The sequence below is a fragment of the Semicossyphus pulcher genome, unplaced genomic scaffold, assembly GCF_022749685.1.
Source record: "Semicossyphus pulcher isolate SPU_LCO1_2020_fin unplaced genomic scaffold, fSemPul1.0.p SCAF_8, whole genome shotgun sequence".
In the NCBI taxonomy this organism is placed as follows: Eukaryota; Metazoa; Chordata; class Actinopteri; order Labriformes; family Labridae; genus Semicossyphus; species Semicossyphus pulcher.
This window is the reverse complement of record NW_027211759.1, coordinates 17,353,847-17,371,589: the sequence shown is the minus strand read 5'-3', so window position 1 is coordinate 17,371,589 and position 17,743 is coordinate 17,353,847. Positions and strand designations below refer to the sequence as shown.

At 41.2% G+C, this 17,743-nt stretch overlaps 2 protein-coding genes across 5 annotated transcripts in view; both read right to left on the bottom strand.

Moving 5' to 3' along the window:
* Positions 1-10,129, bottom strand: part of LOC138613051 (protein piccolo-like) — a 42,044-nt gene extending 31,915 nt beyond the window's left edge. For all 4 annotated transcript variants that reach the window (XM_069686622.1, XM_069686623.1, XM_069686624.1 and 1 more), the window contains exons 1-2: positions 9,745-10,129; positions 940-1,854 (exon numbers count right to left, since the gene is read on the bottom strand). In XM_069686622.1, the coding sequence (XP_069542723.1) occupies positions 940-1,854; positions 9,745-10,083 (1,254 nt within the window). In that variant the 5' untranslated portion in view covers positions 10,084-10,129. The remainder of the gene's footprint in view (positions 1-939; positions 1,855-9,744) is intronic.
* Positions 10,115-17,725, bottom strand: LOC138612699 (protein piccolo-like). Its single transcript, XM_069686100.1, has 8 exons — positions 17,417-17,725; positions 16,338-17,225; positions 15,281-16,120; positions 14,172-15,008; positions 12,729-13,961; positions 11,436-12,572; positions 10,195-10,824; positions 10,115-10,153 (listed from the first exon to the last, which is right to left on the bottom strand). The coding sequence occupies exons 1-8, from the start codon at positions 17,723-17,725 to the stop codon at positions 10,115-10,117; spliced, it is 5,913 nt and encodes a 1,970-aa protein (XP_069542201.1).
* Between the last annotated feature and the right edge of the window lie 18 nt (positions 17,726-17,743).

Sequence of the window (17,743 nt, the reverse complement as noted above, 5' to 3'; positions counted from 1 at the left end):
ACCCAGATCTGTGCCAAAATGTTTGTTAGGTTGAAAAACATAATTGTATATTAAAAACTAAATTTGAAACTTAAAGTTACGCTTTTATACAGAGCTTTGAAAAAATACAGCACTGTGTGCAATTATGGGGTAAAAACAATAATTTTGATTCAGATGTGAAATTATTAAATTACTTTTAAATTATGTTACTTCTTTAAACTTTCATAAAGTGTTTAATTTTTGAAATCTTATTTTTTCAGTTCTGTTTTCACATTCAAATATTATTTTTTGTTTTCAAATTTTTGGGGACTTTCAGGTCTTTGTTACATCTTTTCAGTTCAGACTTTTGGCTCCGATCGGGCGTCAGGGCGTGGAATCTTAAGTGACAGCACTATAAGGAAGGCTGGGGACCTTCATGTTGCCTTCAGGAAACAGAGATACTGCAAGAATGATAAGTCGTCACTTTCAATGCACCATATTTTTTTGATTTACAGTGACAGTTATTTTTTGCAAGCAGTTGTAGCCTTTACTAAGCACAGTTTGCAATATAAGAGCTATGTGCCTCATTGTGTAGATTAGCAGTAACAATTTGAAAATTGTCTTTGTAATACTAGCTCTTAAAATTAATTCCCTGCTCAGTGCATGCCACACCCCTTTGCATGATCAGAGCATATAGTCTGAACTGAAGAAAAGTATATATAAAAGTAAAAAAATATATATGCGGAATTTGTGAAGAAAAAATGTGTCCACCAAAACATAAGCTTCTCATAGTTTTTTATTTTTCTAGCCAAATATGACTTTCAAATGAGCTAGTATTTAGATGTCAAAATATTTTGATGACATTTTTTTTTTATGTTAAGTATAGTGAATGTATAGCAAGCATGGTAGTAATGACAAAATGACTCTCCATACTATAAACTTGTTTTCTTTATACAACAAATTAGTAGAGCACATTCTTACTTGTATGATGTCCTTTGTAGATACTGGTAGTGTTTCTGGAGTTGAGGTCACATCAGAAACCTTTTCAACCAGCGTATCTGTCACTTCCTTGCTGCCAGGTTCTACTACCAATATACGCTGTGTTTCTTGTGACACTTCAACTTGCTGTAAAGACTTTGTTGGCTGCGTCTGTGTGATATGATCATCCTGTTGTACTTCCTTAACAATCTTCTCTGGAGCAGACAATTCTGGCTTTGTTTCAATCCCTGCAACAACTCCAGCCAGAGCAACCTCTGCAGCTTTAGGGGGGGTGGGTACAATTGCGGCTGCTGTCACTGGTAAAGAGGGAGCTTCAGGTATATCTGCTTCAACTTTGACCTTTGAAAGGTCAGCTTTAGACTCTTCAGCTTTTGGAACGCTTGGCTCCTTTTTCACCACCTCTTCTTTTTCTCCCACTGTTACAGTCTTGGGAACATCTGTGTTTGGCACTTCCCCTATTGGTGGTAATTCCTTCTGTTCCACTAGGGCCATGGTGGGTTCAATGACTTTTGCTTTGGATGTTGCTAAAGGCTGTTTTTCTGATGTTAAAGGTGAAACTTTTGCTGCTGTGGGTACGGGAGCTGTCTTGAGCTCGATTTGTGTGGAAGCTGCTGTGGCTGTGGTTTCTAATTTGACAGATGGAGGTTCCACCTTTGCTTTTTGGGTTGGGACTGTTGGTATTTCCTTGATGGGGCCCGGTGTGGGCTGTGATTTTGTTGATGAAGGTGTGGGCTCTGTCTTTTTTGGGGCAGCTTTGGGCTCTGCCTTTGTGGTTGCAGGTGGGGCCGAGGTTTCTGGCTTTGCAGATACAGGTGAAGGCTGGGGCATTTTTCCAGAGTCTCCCAACTGTCCCGACAGTGCCCTTTGAGTCTGGCAGTTCAGGCACAGCCATTCCTTCTGTGATGAAACAAACAAACGTAACATAAGTAAAACCACAACCACGATTAGCATAAAAATAAAAAAAACAACCGACTTTTGGACGACTTGCAGTTATCTGTTCCAACTTGCTAAAATATATTGCTACTTTAAGATTCACAACTAAAAGTATAGGGCCAGAGGGGTATTTTGTAAATGAGGCAAAGAAAAGCAGGGCTTATTGTGGAATGCCTAATTTAAGTGACCTTAATTTACCCATGTGATCAAGAATTAAGTTATATATCTGAAAGCTAGTATGATCAGGCTTGCTGTTAGCAAGATATCCGTAGCATTTTCCAAGCAGAGCACTGAGATCATGCTAGCATTAGCTGATTAGCATTGGCTGCTTCATTCATGCTTCACTATCAGTGGCTCATTTATTAGCTGCTTGGCTACCAGCTAAGTGGAACGTACAATCACGTTCAAACAGGTAAACAGCACAACAGTGGTTTTGGAAAACTGCTTCTTTAATTATCACTAAGCTGACACACTCAAACCAGTGCTGGTTGCCCTTGTATGTCTCTCCACCCTAACATACTTATTTGGTTGGGGTTTTTTTGTATTGTTGACTTCACAATGATGTTATTTGTTCAGGGTTAATTAGTTCTAACAGCAGATTTTAATTACTTCTTGGGTTCTCCAAGAACTCCCTCAGAAAAATAGAGCCTTTCTCACCCAATCCAACAGTAAAATGAAGTTTCCATTAGCTGTATCATTGATGCAAGCTCTGAATGAATTAGCTTTTAGCAACAAAGGGCGAGCTTGTATTATATCATGGTTCTAATGAACTATTCTCTTTTGCTATTATGGTATGGAATTTTTTGTTTCATTTTTTAATTTTAATATGTAAGAAAACCTATGCAGAGTATTTTCTGTAATAACTTCTGTATGTGTGGTTTACAGAAGTGACATTAGTGACAGCTAGAGCTTCAAAACTTTTTTAAAAAGTTCACAAACAGAAGTATATGAATAGTAACAGTAAGGAAGGAGTAGATGGACTGAAGCCCAGCTTTTTCAATCAAAGCTGGATTCTTGTCTGACTGGGGACAATGATAAAGCTAAAATTCAAACACGCAGGATCATTTACTGAAATAAGTTTAATTTACTTAAATGAGATTTTGACACAAAAAATGTCCCAAACAATATTTCTAACTTAAACATTGTCTGGTGTCTACCCTTACCCCTGTCATTTCATTTATAAGTGCTGCCAGTACAAATGTTGTGTTTTGGAAGTACATTAGTGTTTAATTATCAGGAGGTGAACAATTAGTTTAAAAAAACAACAAAAACAGCCTAACTAAATAATGTCATATGTGACGAGGCAATAAGGAATGGCCGTGCGCTGCAATGGATACTCATAATTTTCTCTTTTAGTTGTAGACAGGACCATATAGCATTACACTGTGTTTTTATAATGCTGAGTAATACCATAGCACTCAGAGTAATACAAATAAAACCTTCACTAATGTTGATGGACATCTCAAAAAGCCAAAGCATTTACACATAAAGACTAACCACAAATCATATCTTCAACACAAGCTTGTGGTCCCTGATTTCCAGACGCTCGCCACTGTTACACCAAAACTTACAGCACATGTAAGACAGCCATAAAAATTCTTACCTTGCAACAGAGCTAATCGCATTTAAAAAGCCAAGCTTTTATAGAATGAATCATCTGAAGATGCATCTCTCATCACAGCTAAGCCTCGTTAACGGACAGTTAAGGAGGAGAAGAAGGCATAAGCTGTCAATAGATAAAACTGTGTGTCCGTAGCAACCTAGCAGACCAAATCACAGCAATGCGCCTGCCTCTGCAGAGCTGGGGAGAGCAGTTCTGATACACAAGACAGAGGAGGAGATTACATCGCATACATATCCTGTTTGTGAAACACCATTTAACTTTAATTCGCTTTATCCAAGAGATAAGGTGTCAAACCCGAACACTTTAACACATTTATCACATCCTTATTATGGAACAAACATGTGCACAATGAAGCCCAAGTACACTATAAAACAGATCTGTCTCTAAGCACACATTTTGTCTTATGATCATCACTTGTTTAAGATGCACTGATGTAAATAAATAACGATATTTAAAGGCTAATTTGCTGAGCTGAGGTTTAGTAACTGATGTAATCTACACTTTTGTCGTACCCTAGCTTACACCTGCTTTTACAACCCTTTTTGTTCCCATAAACAAGCCAGAAAAATCACACTGCAGAGACCTGCCGTGATTACACTCTTAAGCAGGTCCTAAAGGCAAGAGGGAACCTGTTGGGTTAAAAGTGTATTCATAAGAAAATCATTTGTAATTAATGTAACTACTTCGGGTTAATGTTATTGTTTAAAACTTTTATTGTTACTGAGATGCTTTGGTTTGCTGTGGTTCACTGAGGAATATAATCCTATCAGTTCTAAACACGAACAAACAAAGCCTCATCAGCAAAGTGCCTGATGTTGATAATCATGTAAACCAATCAATCATTTAAACCTCAATTAGATGTGAGATGAAGCTCAGCCTTACTTATGAAAACATTTGAAGTTATATTGCTCCAGAAAGGGTAAGGCAATTAACCTTTTTCGTACAAAGATACGACGTCATGCATTTTATTTAGTTCATTTGGAATACACAATTAGTGGTTCTTAAATCGATAAATCACAGTTAGCTTAACTTAATGTTATTAATGCTAATCCTTTTGGTAGCTGACAAACTTGTAAGTCCTGGTAATCTGCCTAAACATCTGTCAACAATATCATTCTAACACACCCTTCTCTTACACTCTGGCTGTAATCACAGCTCACAATGAATATGCTCCTGTCACATACATATGCTAATCATGCAATATGCTAAGTTATGTCAATCACACACTCCAACCTTTCTGTTTTGCTGATGCAGCACATGGCCTCATCAGAGGTTGCACACGAGTTTAAAGCAACTGAATTATATCTGTCCATGGTTGCGATTTTGAAAGGGAAGATATTTAAATCTATTCTTTCTTTGAAGATAAAATCCTGAGCTGCCATAACCAGAGACAATGACAACTTTAAAGGGCACAAAATGAAATCTCATAGTTCCACTTTGACATAGCAGTGCACTACGACCAGATCAATTTCATAATTCCTCCATAGAAACTGATACCCACAAAAAAAAAAAATGCAGTCGATTTTCTCTCATTCTCAATGTGTCCACTATTCCCATTACACTCTGACATCAACACGCATTAAAAATACACAGGTTGTTCAGAAGTTGCCGGATTGTCAAAAACCACATTTGCATAACTCATTAAAATCAGACATCGTGGCCTAGACCCCACTCTGCTTCTGCCTCCCTCTGACAGGACAAAGTTGAAAGCAGCTATCGGGAAAGACTGATAGCAAAGGATCAAACAGCAGCGTTCACAGATGGCTGAGGCACGGCCGAGCATGTCTGAGTGCTTCTGCTGGTCCACTGTATTCTGCAATCTAAATATGGCCCTGGCCCCACACCTCTCCAGGTGCTGCTATCACAACGGTTCATGCCTCAGCATGATAAGTGAAAAACAGAAGGACAGGGCGATTACAGAACTGTGCAAACAAATGCTCCCTTTTGCTTTGTGTATTAAATGCTGAATGAACTCTAAACAAATCATCTAAGATTAACATTTACACCCTAACACTGCACCAACCTTGCATCTGATAACTCATTTAACCTGCTAATTCTAAAACAGAGGCGGAGAAAAAAACATCTAAGTCAACAAAAAAAAAAAAGCACTAATCCCATCACATTCTGCTTCAGCGCCAACATTGCCTCACGGCCACACAGTCTCAGAGCCATGCATCAGAGCCACGGGGTCTGGAAAGTCGCCATCATCCTTTTGTCTAATTAAATCCGTTTTATGAGTAAAGAGCAGGAGCCCCAAGCAGAGATCCGTAGGGGGAGGCTGCTCCCCGTGATTAGCCTTGGAGCTGGATTAGCAGACCTTCACAATGACAGCAGTCAGGAAATTATGCTCCTGACACACAGGCGTGCTGCATTAGACCGTATCTGCTGAGCTTTGTGAAGAACTGCACAGTTCACAAAGACATTCTGCAACACCTTAAGAGAACAATCCATTTAAACCGGGCAACTTTGACATATTAAGATACCTAAATATTTCACTTCGTATATTATGTGTTTGCTTATTGGTTGGACACGAGGAATAAATCTTCACCATCAGCGTAAGGTATAACAGTTGTGCGGTTCAACAAAGACATTGTAAATCAAGTGAACAAATTCAGGTGCACAAACATCCATCACACTGCTCCTTACAGGAAAGGTCTGTCACTCTTGCATTTCCAAGCTAATGAAACACTGCAGTGATGTTTGTATTACTTGCACAAACCCACACTTTCATGTAAGATGCAAGTCACCGGGTATCAAAGTGCCGCTGGAATTTACATTTTACGAATGAGCTCGGCTGAAGTATGGCCTTTGGGCTGTGGACTACACCACTATTTCCCAGCCTCTCAGTCAGTGCCTTCCTGCTATTGATACTGGAGCCGGCAAGTTTCTTATTGATTTTCTGGCAGAAGCCTTTGGCTCAAGCCGTAGCTGGCTAATATACTTGGCTTTCAGCAGCCCCCACACAGCAGAACTCCATATAAATCAAGCCCCCTGATAATAGAGAAAGTTGACCTACTAATCTGTAATAAGCAGAGTGCTTCTTTCCAAAGACAAAGAAATATACCAACTGCTTTTCCAGTCTGTCATCAGCAAACTTACTTTGATGGCAGGGTGCAATGGGGGTAGGATTGGGGAAGAAGAGCGGGAAAGAGAGTGTGGCATGAACAGAAAGCAAAGTATATTAAAAAAGCTAAATTTATTCTAAGAGAAATCAAGGTTGTTTATTGCAGCTTGAGGGATATTTGTCAAAGCTTCTGAAATGTCATGAACCGTCAGAAAGAGTCTACTGTCAAAGGCAAATACAGTTATGCACTAATGAGAAACAATTTGGACATTGATGTCCAAAGCTTGGGCCTATTCAGTCGTAGCCATGCTAGTCACGTTGTAGCTTCAAAAAGAGGCTGTTAAAAAATAGAAGGGATGCAGCAGGTAGGCTGCGCTCGGTCTCTCCTCAGAGGGACTATTTTTAACACTGTCACTAGGTGCACCAGGGGGTATCTCATCTTTATCGTGGGGCCAACAGTCTGTGGTTGTGTGGCTTACAGCTAAAAAAACATCTTACGTCTGGTGTGTGCAAAGATGTTGTGGCTAATGTAAAGATTTGCTGTGTTGCAGGTTCACAGGTCTGCTTGGCTTGTGTGTCATCTGTCTCTTGTGGAAGCCCTGCCAGATGTTTGTCAGTTGCTTTCACCATTGATTGTTGGATCAATTCCTCCAATATATATCAAATACATTTATATTAAAATAAGTTAAAGACTGCTTTGAACTATAACAATGAGCTATTTTAAGCAAAATCATTTTTGGCCACAAGGTAACAGGAAATATCACTCATATCGTCCCATTTGTCACACACAAAGCTCAAGCTGGCAAAGCACGGCACACGTGTGTCCTACTTATCAGACAACACTCACTCGCAGGCTTTTGATGGCATCAGCTCAAGCAGAACAGGCAAAAGGAAAAAGGGATGGACTTGCTGCTAGCGCTCACTTTACCTAAAGTGGCTCCTTTCCCTTTGAACCTCACAAGTCCTTGTAAGTATTTCTGCCCTTCTCAAAAAGCCGCACACACTCGTGACAGAGAACTGGCAGTCACAGACTTTTCTGATAAAGCAAGGCAGCACTAAGTGTGGCTGCTCATCCTATCCACATGTGTTTAGGCTAAGCTATTTCTGTTTCCCTCCTCGATTAAGAGGCATAAATCTATGATGTACACACAGCGGCAATCACCCATGTTTGTCCCTTCCCCCATCCAAAGTTTGCCCTCGGGCTCTTCCCCCTTCTCTGGTGTCCATGTAAAACGTGAGAAGTGTCAATTATATAACAGGCAAATCTCTTTCAGTGTTATTTCTCCATAACAACGTGCCATTTGGACTGAGCAAGTGCTAATCTGTCTCTGGGAAACCAAAGTGAGGCAGAAATAAACAAAAGGGAAAAATACCGCTGACATTTACTCAATCACTGCAGAGATGAGCTTTGTTGACTAAGAGTCAACACTGTTCAAGAACATTGTCCACATTATCAGCTGTCTGTCAGAAAGACTTTTATAGAAAGTAATCAAAATTATATTTTAAATAAGGTCACATTATTTCAGTAAATACATATTGTAACCATCTGTGCGATAGGATTTCATTATATGAAAGTATTAGCATCAAAATCTGACATAGAATATAATTTAATTGCACCCTTTGTTGTATTATCTTAATTCCTTTGAAGTAACCAGTAGAATAACTACTAGAGAAGAATAAAACACCTTAAACGCTGCTACCAAATCACACATAGTGGTTCTGACAAAACCTGCCACAAATTGTCCAAAACATTAACAGTTATTACTGTGTGCCAGAAAAAAAGACCAATTCAACAGGCAAATGTGAGCAGAGAGCACATTACTACTTTCACTAACATATAGGATATGGAAAGGAGAGGTCACACAGCCACGCATTCGACTTGTAAGCAAGTACACAGGTACGGCTGCCACCCACATACAATTGCTGAATTACATGGAGTCACTGCTCTGTGGGAGACCAGATGGCCCGAAAGGAAATGTCTGCTGCTCTAATGTACTGCACTGTGTTGTACTGGACTTAATCCTTTTCACCTCTGCTTATTGGCATATCACGGGGCTTTGCCATCTCAGATCTCTCACGGGGGTGGAGATTCCCTGGTCTGCTGTAGCAGCAGATCCCATCTCACTAATGCTGTTGCACAACCCTCAATCACTTTAATACATTTTCAGTGCTGCCCGTCTGCTGATGCACTCCTCTCATGAGCTGTTATGTAATTTCTCGGGCCACTCCAGTGGAGGGGTAGCTGCGACCACAACCCTGTATGTTAGTATCTTTGAAATTTTGTTTCAGAACCCCTAAAAGTAGGTCAATAACTCACATAGATCACAACAATTAACAGCTCACAGACTTATGTTCAAAGTCACAGTCTGAATACCATTTAAAGCATGCTTTGCATGTATTCTCTCTGCTGTGGCACCCTCATCTAATATTCCCCTATATTGTAATTAATGGTCTAATAAAATAAAATCAACATTGGACTTAAATTCTACCTATTGTGGGCTACTTTTTCCACGGAAATAAAAGCCTGCTAATCTCCCAGTATTCACACCTTTAACACCGCAGAAGAATATTCAACAAGAAAAAAGACAAAAATAAATATATACATAAATTGTATCGCTTGCACACTATGCTTTACTGTGCAGGAATACAATAAAAAGTAATAAAATAATAATCACCTAAGCAGTCTCATACACTGTAAAACACAAATGTCACTTATATGCTCAGATGTTGATGTGGCTTGACATATTCAAGGACAAACATACAATGCTTTGGCATGTATGCTACATTTTCTGAGCTAACCATGTGGCATTATGATTTATAACACATAACATGTTTGAATTTCTCCAGCTTAAAGAAACTTTTTTGCAAGCCATGACATTGAAATTTAAGATCTTAATAAGGATTTTTGCACCAAATGATATATTTTTTTACTTTACTGTAGCCTTTGCTGTTCTATGTATGTGTTCAAATGCGCACATTTTGAGCCCTATCACTTTGAAGTGCAGTAACAAATTACACCAAATCACAATAAAAACGTAATAATCTCAACCTTAGGTAACCCTATTGATAAAATGCCGTGTGAGTTTGAGTTGGAAACCATAAGAGAAACTATTTTAAGGCCAAATCTAAAAAATAATACAAGTGAAATGAAATGTATCGCACTTACCGCTGCTGTATGAGGCATGGGGTTAAATCCACAAAGACTGCATACAGTGTTCTTGCATTCAGTGCAGGTGTTGTAATTTGGAGGGTCCTTGGAACCAATGTTGAGTTCGACTTTACAAAGAGGACACGTGGAGAGACCTGCTTTAGGAGCAACTTGGGTCACTTCTGTAGGTTTTGGAGGCTCTGGTGAAGCTTTCTCTTCTTTGGCCACTTCTGTAGGCTTGGCCTTTTGAGGTGGCCCGGATTTCTGTGCAGCAGGTGGTTTTGTCTCCTTCGCAGGGGCCATCTTAGGAGAAACTGGAGGTGTTGTTTTAGGAGAGACATGGGTTGTAATGGACATCTTACGGGGGGTAGGTGGTGTAGATTTAGGTTCATCCTGAACAGCCGTGGTTATCAATGTAGATGCAGAGCTGAAGAGAGAGGAACCAAAACCAAACATCTTCCCAGTCACCGACTCAGCAGGCTTTGCAGCAGCAGGCTTTGCAGCAGCAGGCTTTGCAGCAGCAGGCTGTGTTTTAGGGCCACCAAAGCCAAAGAGGCCTCCTGACTCTTGTTTAGCAGGCTGAGCTGGTGGTGGTGCAGATTTGGCTGGAGGGGTAGCAGATCTCAACGGCTGTTGTGGTGGTTTTCCAACTCCTTGTTTTGCCGGACCTCCCTTGGTTACTGGCATGGTAGTTTGAGGAGGCTGTACCTGTGGGCTTTTTCCAACAGGCTGCTGCGGCTGCTGTGGCTGCTGACCAGCCACACCCTGGCCTTGTCTTTGTTCAGTACCTGAAAGGACCTGTGTCTTTTGCACAGAACCTTGTCCTGGAGTGTCTGTTCTTTTGACTGCAGTTGGCAATGGAGTCTCTGCTTTGGGGGTTTCTTGTCTGTGTGGAGTTGCTTGAGGGACATCTTTTTTGACTGCTACAGACTCTGCAGACTTCTCCTTCTTGACTTCTTGCTGGATATCTGTCTGTTCAGAGCCAGGTGTAAAAACCTTGCCTGGGGAGGGCTGTGGCTTCGCTACAGGGCGTCCAGTGGGCTCAGATGCCCCTAGGGCTCTATGCATCTGGCAGTTAAGGCAAAGCCATTCCTTTACCTGAAAAAAGAGCAATGGAATGTATGAATTAGTGCTGAAAAACAAGCAACCCCCTTTTGATAGACAAACCAAGGACACATTTTATAAAAGAATTGAGTGCAGAGGATATTCAACTGTTTTAAGCATCTTTTTGTCACATGAATGCATTCACACATTTATATTTCTTTATATAAACTATAAACATAACGTTTGTGCAGATAGAATTTGTTGATTCTCAATTTATGTAGTTCTAAAAAATGTATGACTACTGAACAGAACACACCTGCTGTATAATCCCTGAGGACTGTAAATCAATGTTTGTCAAAGAGTTATTTTCTGTGTTTAATTCTTTAATGATAAGCTAATCTTTTTTGTTAAATCAAAACTCATTCTTTCAGCAATGAGAATGCACATAAATTGTGAACTTTAAAATCTAAATTAATCAAACCCTGCAAAATATTGTTCATGAACAATGTTTAGGCCCTTAAACAATGTTAAACCTTTTTAAAAATGCTTTTTTAATCAATGTGACTGACTGTTTAAAATTAAAATGAATGTTTCCTTTACTTTCTTTTTTAAAATATTATAAATCAAACTACATCAATGACAACATTCGTTAGGACGGTGATTACCTCTGCCACATTTGGCATGGGGTTAAATCCACATTGGTTGCAGACATTAGCCTTGCACTCTGTGCAAGTGTTGTAGTTTGGTGGATCTTTTGAGCCCATGTTGAGTTCAACTTTACAGAGTGGACAGATGGACGGATCTGATTTGGGAGCACCCTGGGTGTCTGTTTGAGTCAGTTCTGTTGGAGCTTTTTCCACTTTTGCTTGTTCTGTGGAAGGTGTCTTTTCCTGTGGCAGTTCCCCTGGTTTCTTTTCCAGAGGTTTCTGAACAGCAGATGGTTTGATGTCTTTCGCAGGTAACGTTTTGGGAGACGCTGGTGGTGTAGTTTTTGGAGACACATGAGCTGCAATGGACATCTTACGTGGAGTCGGCGGTGTAGTTTTAGGTTCATCCTGGACAGCTGTGGTTATTAAAGTGGATGCAGAGCTTAAGAAAGATGACCCAAAGCCAAACATTTTTCCAGTCACTGACTCAGCAGACTTTGCTGCAGAAGGCTGTGTTTTAGGACCACCAAAACCAAAGAAGCCCCCTGATTCCTGTTTTGCAGGCTGAGCTGGTGGTGGTGCAGATTTTGCTGGAGAGGTACCAGCTTTTGCAGGTTGTTTTAAGGGTAGCTTTCCCACTTGGGGATCTGGTGTACTTGCAGGCGTAGTGACAGAAGTCACAGTTTGTGGTGGCTTTTGTGGTATTGGATGTCCTGCCTGTGGATCTGTTTGGGGAGCAGACTTAGCAGTAGAAGTCACTGCTTTAGGAGGCTGTTGCTGAGGTGCACCAGGTTGTCCTTTGGTTGTCGGTTCAGAAGGTTTTGGTGAAGCCAGTGAAACATCAGTCTTTGTGATAGTGGATGGAACAGTTTTGTCAGACAATGGAGTAGTTGAAGGGACCACTTTCTTTGTTGGTGCAACAGAGGCTGGAGACTCCGTTTCTTTGGTTGGTGCTCCATTAACTACCTCATTTAAGGGTGCAGCCGGTGTAGAGATGTCATCCTGAGAAGTTGACATTGGTGTCTCTAACTTCTGTGTGGTGGCAGAGATCTCTTTGCTTGGCGAAGGTTGGGGTTTTATCATAGGGAGACCTTGAGGTTCAGAAGCCCCAAGGGCTCTCTTCATCTGGCAGTTGAGGCAAAGCCATTCCTTCACCTGTAAAACAAAGGCATTGCAACATTAAAGGTATACGAATCTAAGAATTGTAAAGATAAAACGGATACATTTTTTCAATTGTTTGTTGATGACACTGAATGAATCAATTGATAATGAAGGTAAGTTATTAGTCACTTTTTTTTTTTTTTTTTTTACCTCTGTTGCATTTGGCATAGGACTAAATCCACATTTGCTGCAGACAGTGCTTTTGCATTCAGTGCAGGTGTTGTAGCTGGGATCTTTTGAGTCCATGTTAAGTTCCGCCTTACAGAGTGGACAAGACAACTGGTCCACTTTGGGAGCAGCTTGGAAGGTTTCTGATTGGTCATTATCCCCTTTGGCCTGTCCTGATGGAGGAGCCTTGGTCTGCTGAAGTTGGTCTGGTATCTTTTCTAGATTTGGTATGCCAGCAGCAGATGGTTTTTTCTCCTTGGCTGAAGTCATCTTTGGAGAAACTGGGGGGCTGGGCTTCTGTGATGCTGACATCCTGTCAGAAACTTGAGCTGGGGCAGACATTTTGCGGGAACTTGGCGGTGTTGTTCGGGACTCCTCCTGAACAGCAGATGTTATCAAGGTGGATGCTGAGCTGAAAATGGATGAACCAAATCCCAACATCTTTCCAGTCACTGCTTCGGTTGTTTTTGAGGTAGCTCGCTGAGATTTAGGACTACCGAAGCCAAAGAAACCTCTGGATTCTTCTGGCTGTGTCGATGGAGGAGCAGATTTGGCAAGTGACTTTTCAACAGCAGTTGGTTCTTTGCTCATTGTTTGTTGTGGCTGAACCTTTTCATTGTCTGTGGCTGATTGATCAGCTAATTTCTGCACAATTACAGCCTTCTCCTCTTTCTTTTCAGGTACTTTTTTAGCTGCAGGGGAACTTGGTGGAGTGATATCCTTTTTCTTCTGGAGAGAAGTTTCAGTATCGGTCTTGACAGGATGAAATTGATCAGGCAGTGTTTTATTTATGTCTGAAATTACAGCGGTTGTCTCTTCTCTGGGTGGTGCATTAGAGGTTGGAATCTCAATGGTTGTTGGTAAACCAGTTTTCACATCTTTTGTTGGGGCTAAAATAGTATCTTGGGAATCTTTTGCAAGTGGTGAGTCAGTGGTTGTTGTTTGAGTAATATCCATTTGATATGGGGTTTTAGTTTCTTCTCTCTGTTGTTGCGCACCTGGTTTTGGACTGTCCTGTTTTTTGTCGGGCACTGCTGTTTGTGGTGTGGAAATAATTTCTTCCTTTTTCAGATTTTCAGTGGTGTCTTTCTGGGCAGCAGCAGGTGCGGATACTTTGTTGGGTGATACCTTGGGTTTCATCAATGGAGGCTCTAATGATTCAGAAGCTGTGAGAGCTCTTTGCATCTGACAAGTGAGACACAGCCACTCCTTTACCTGTGAAAGAAACACATATTATATTAAATATGTGAGTCTGTTTGATAAAAGGGTTTCTAGGATGACAGTGTAGTATCGCAAAACAAAAATGTAAAATGCTTTTTTAGACTGGTATTATATGGTTTGAGTCTAAAACAGGCCTAAATAAAATGGAGACATCATATGTAACTAACATAATTAATACACACATCGTGAGTGAATCTCACTTACTTCTGACACATTTGGCATTGGGTTAAATCCACACTGCTTACAGACAGTGTTCTTGCATTCAGTGCAGGTATTGTAGTTAGGCAGATCCTTGGACCCGATGTTGAGTTCAAACTTACAGAGTGGACAGGTTGACTGGCCTTGTTTAACAGTGGCTTGGGAGAGTGATGTAGCCTCTGATGGGACTTTGTCCACTTTGACCTGGGCTGATTGAGGTGTTGGCTTAGGTTGTTCTGCTATCTTCTGTTGTTCTTTCTTGTTGGCTGCAGGGGATTTAATTTCTCTTGCTGGTGACATCTTCGGAGAAACTGGTGGGGTGGTTTTGGGCTGGTCAACAGTTGAGGTCATCAAATTCGATGCAGAACTAAAGATGGAAGAACCAAAGCCGAACATCTTCCCGGTCACTGACTCTGCTGGTTTTGCAGCATCGGGTTGAGTTTTACTAGCACCGAAACCAAAGAAGCTTCCTGACTCTTGTGGTGTCACTTCTGATGCATTACTCGGCTTACGTTCAGTTAGCCTTGTCTGGTCAGGTATTTTGTTGGGACCAGATGTTTTCCGGGGTTCCTGTGGCCTTTTCTGAGAAGGAACTGGGCTGGGCTGTTTCAGACCCTCTGGTTCTTTAGCAGACTCAGCTGTGTCTGGCTGTGCTGTTACTGATGGTTTCCTTTGAGGTGACTGTTGTGCTAATGGCTCTTTCTTTTCAGACTCAGTTGGGCCAAGGGTGTCTTTCTTTTGGGGATTTAATGGTATCTGAGAGGTAGCAGAAGCCACTCCTGGGGGCTGTGTTACTCCCAGAGCCCGCTGCATCTGGCAGTTGAGACATAACCACTCCTTCACCTGAAAAAAGAAAAGGGGTGTCATTCAACACTTTTATGTAATCTGTGTAAAGTTACTCATTGTTTTGAATTAATGTAAGGCAGTTTTCTATAAAGGTATTAACAGAAAGTAATTGGCGACCTCAATGTTTAAAATGCCCAGAAAAAAATAAAAGAAGGCATGCATAATATGAACACAATGAAGAAACAGCAAGAGACAATCAAAGTTTCAATCAGTTATAAAATGTAAAATAAAATTGTAATAAGAAATGTATTTATTTTCCTAATCCTTACCACTGTGTCATTTGGACTAGGGTTGAATCCACACTGCTTACAGACCGTGTTCTTGCATTCAGTGCAGGTACTGTAGTTTGGTAGATCCTTGGAACCCATGTTGAGTTCGGCCTTACAGAGTGGACAGGTTGACTGGCTTGGTTTGACAGGTCCTTTGGAAGCCTCTGAAGCCTTTGGAGGCCCTAATTGGGTTTTATCCAATTTGACCTGTCCTGATGGCAGTGTGTCGGTCCGCTGAGTTAGCTCAGTTTTTTTCTCCTGTTCCAGTTTCTGGGCACTGGTGGACTTGATATCTCTTGCTGGAGACATCTTGGGAGAAACTGGTGGAGTAGTTTTGGGTTGGTCAACAGCTGATGTTATCAAAGTAGATGCAGAGCTGAAGATAGAAGAACCAAAGCCAAACATCTTCCCAGAAACTGAGTCTGCAGGCTTAGCAGCATCCGGTTGAGTTTTACCGACAACTTTACCAAAGAGGCCTCCTGAGTCTTGCTGTGTCGCTGCTGGTGTATTACTCTGTTTACGTTCAGCTGGACCTGTCTTTTGTTTTTCCTGTGATGCTTTCTTATCAGGTGCTGGACTGTCCTGCTTCACTTGTAAACTGTCAGCTTCTGATTTGCCTGACTGAACTGATGTTGTAGACTGTTTTCTCTGTGATATGACTGGTTCAGAGATCTCCTTCTTTTGAGTTGTAGTTGGTTTGGAAGAGTCGATCACCTGGGCTGCAGCAGATGAAGGAACTTTACCAGGTGTTGTTTTAGACTTCATTGTGGGAGGCACTGGAGACTCAGTTGCTTCAACTGCTCTTTTCATCTGACAGTTCAGACATAGCCACTCTTTTACCTAAAATACAGCAAAAACATGTTATGTGTCGCTTTATAATTGGAAATAGAAGAAATTGATAACAATCTGAATATTGAGAAGAATAGAATCCTGTAAACTATACTACAGGTTAATGAGTTAACTGTAAGAAGGTAACAGATCACAGATCTATAAAACATATGATTTAAAGAAATATTTTCTTTTGTTACAGAAGTTGTCTATGCATTCTTTTACTTACCTCTCCCAGAGGCATTGGGGTAAATCCACATTGGTTACAGACAATGTTCTTGCATTCAGTGCAGGTACTGTAGTTTGGTAGATCTTTGGATTCCATGTTGAGTTTGACATTGCAGAGTGGACAGGCAGACTGGCCTGCTTTGACAGGTACTTTGGAAGCTTCTGTAGTCTTTGTAGACTCTGAAGGGGCTTTGTCATCTTTTACCGGTCCTGTTGGTGTTGTCCTCGTCTGCCTGATGTGCTCTTCCTTATTTTGTGGCTCCAGCTTCTTGTTATCAAGAGACTTGATATCTTTAGCAGGCGACATCTTGGGAGAAACTGGTGGAGTAGTTTTGGGTTGGTCAACAGCTGAGGTTATTAAAGTAGATGCAGAGCTGAAGATAGAAGAACCAAAGCCGAACATCTTCCCAGTAACTGAGTCTGCAGGCTTTGCAGCATCAGGTTGAGTTTTACCAACACCCAAACCAAAGAGGCCTCCTGAGTCTTGCTGTGTCCCTGCTGTGGTACTCCCTTTTCGTTTCGTTTGGTTCTCTTGATCTGGCGGCTTAGTTGGACCTGTCTTCTGTCTTTCCTGCGGTGCTTTACGATCAGGTGCTGGGCTGGCCTGTTTCAATGGTAAAGTCGCAGATTCTGGTTTTCCTGACTGCAATGATGGTGTAGACTGTTTTCTCTGTGATTCTGGTTCTGAGGTTTCCTTCTTTTGAACAGCACTACCTGGACTGTCCTTCTTTTGAGGTGTAGTTGGTTTGGTTGAGTCCTTAGACTGAACTGCAGCCGGTAAAGGAACTTTACTGGGTGATGTTTGAGACTTCATTGTGGGCTGCCCCAGAGGCTCAGATGCTTCAACTGCTCGTTTCATCTGACAATTCAGACATAGCCATTCTTTTACCTAAAATACAATAAACATCTTGTTATGTGTTGCTGTGGGATAGCAGAAATTAATTACTACCTGAGTATTTATAAGAATAGACTCATCTAAACTGCACTACAGGTAAATTAGGTCATTGTAAAAAGGTAACAGATAACTGAATGACCAACAAATAGGATAGTATAACAGATGTTGCATATTAGGTGACTTACCTCTCCCATAGGCATTGGGTTAAATCCACACTGGTTACAGACAGTGGTCTTGCATTCTGTGCAGGAGTTGTAGTTCTGAGGCTCCTTCGAACCGAAGTTCAGCTCAACCTTGCAAAGTGGACATGTGGTCTGGTGTTCGGATGTTGCTGCTGCTTTTGGTGGCTGTGATGGAGCTTTTTCCCCTTGGGATTTCTCTGGTTTCTTCTCCTGCTCTGGCTTCTGAGTAAGCGATTTTGGTTCTCTTGCTGGAGACATTTTGGGAGAAACTGTAGGTGTACCTTTTGGAGAAAACTTGGGCACAGCAGACATCTTGGGGGAAACATGTGC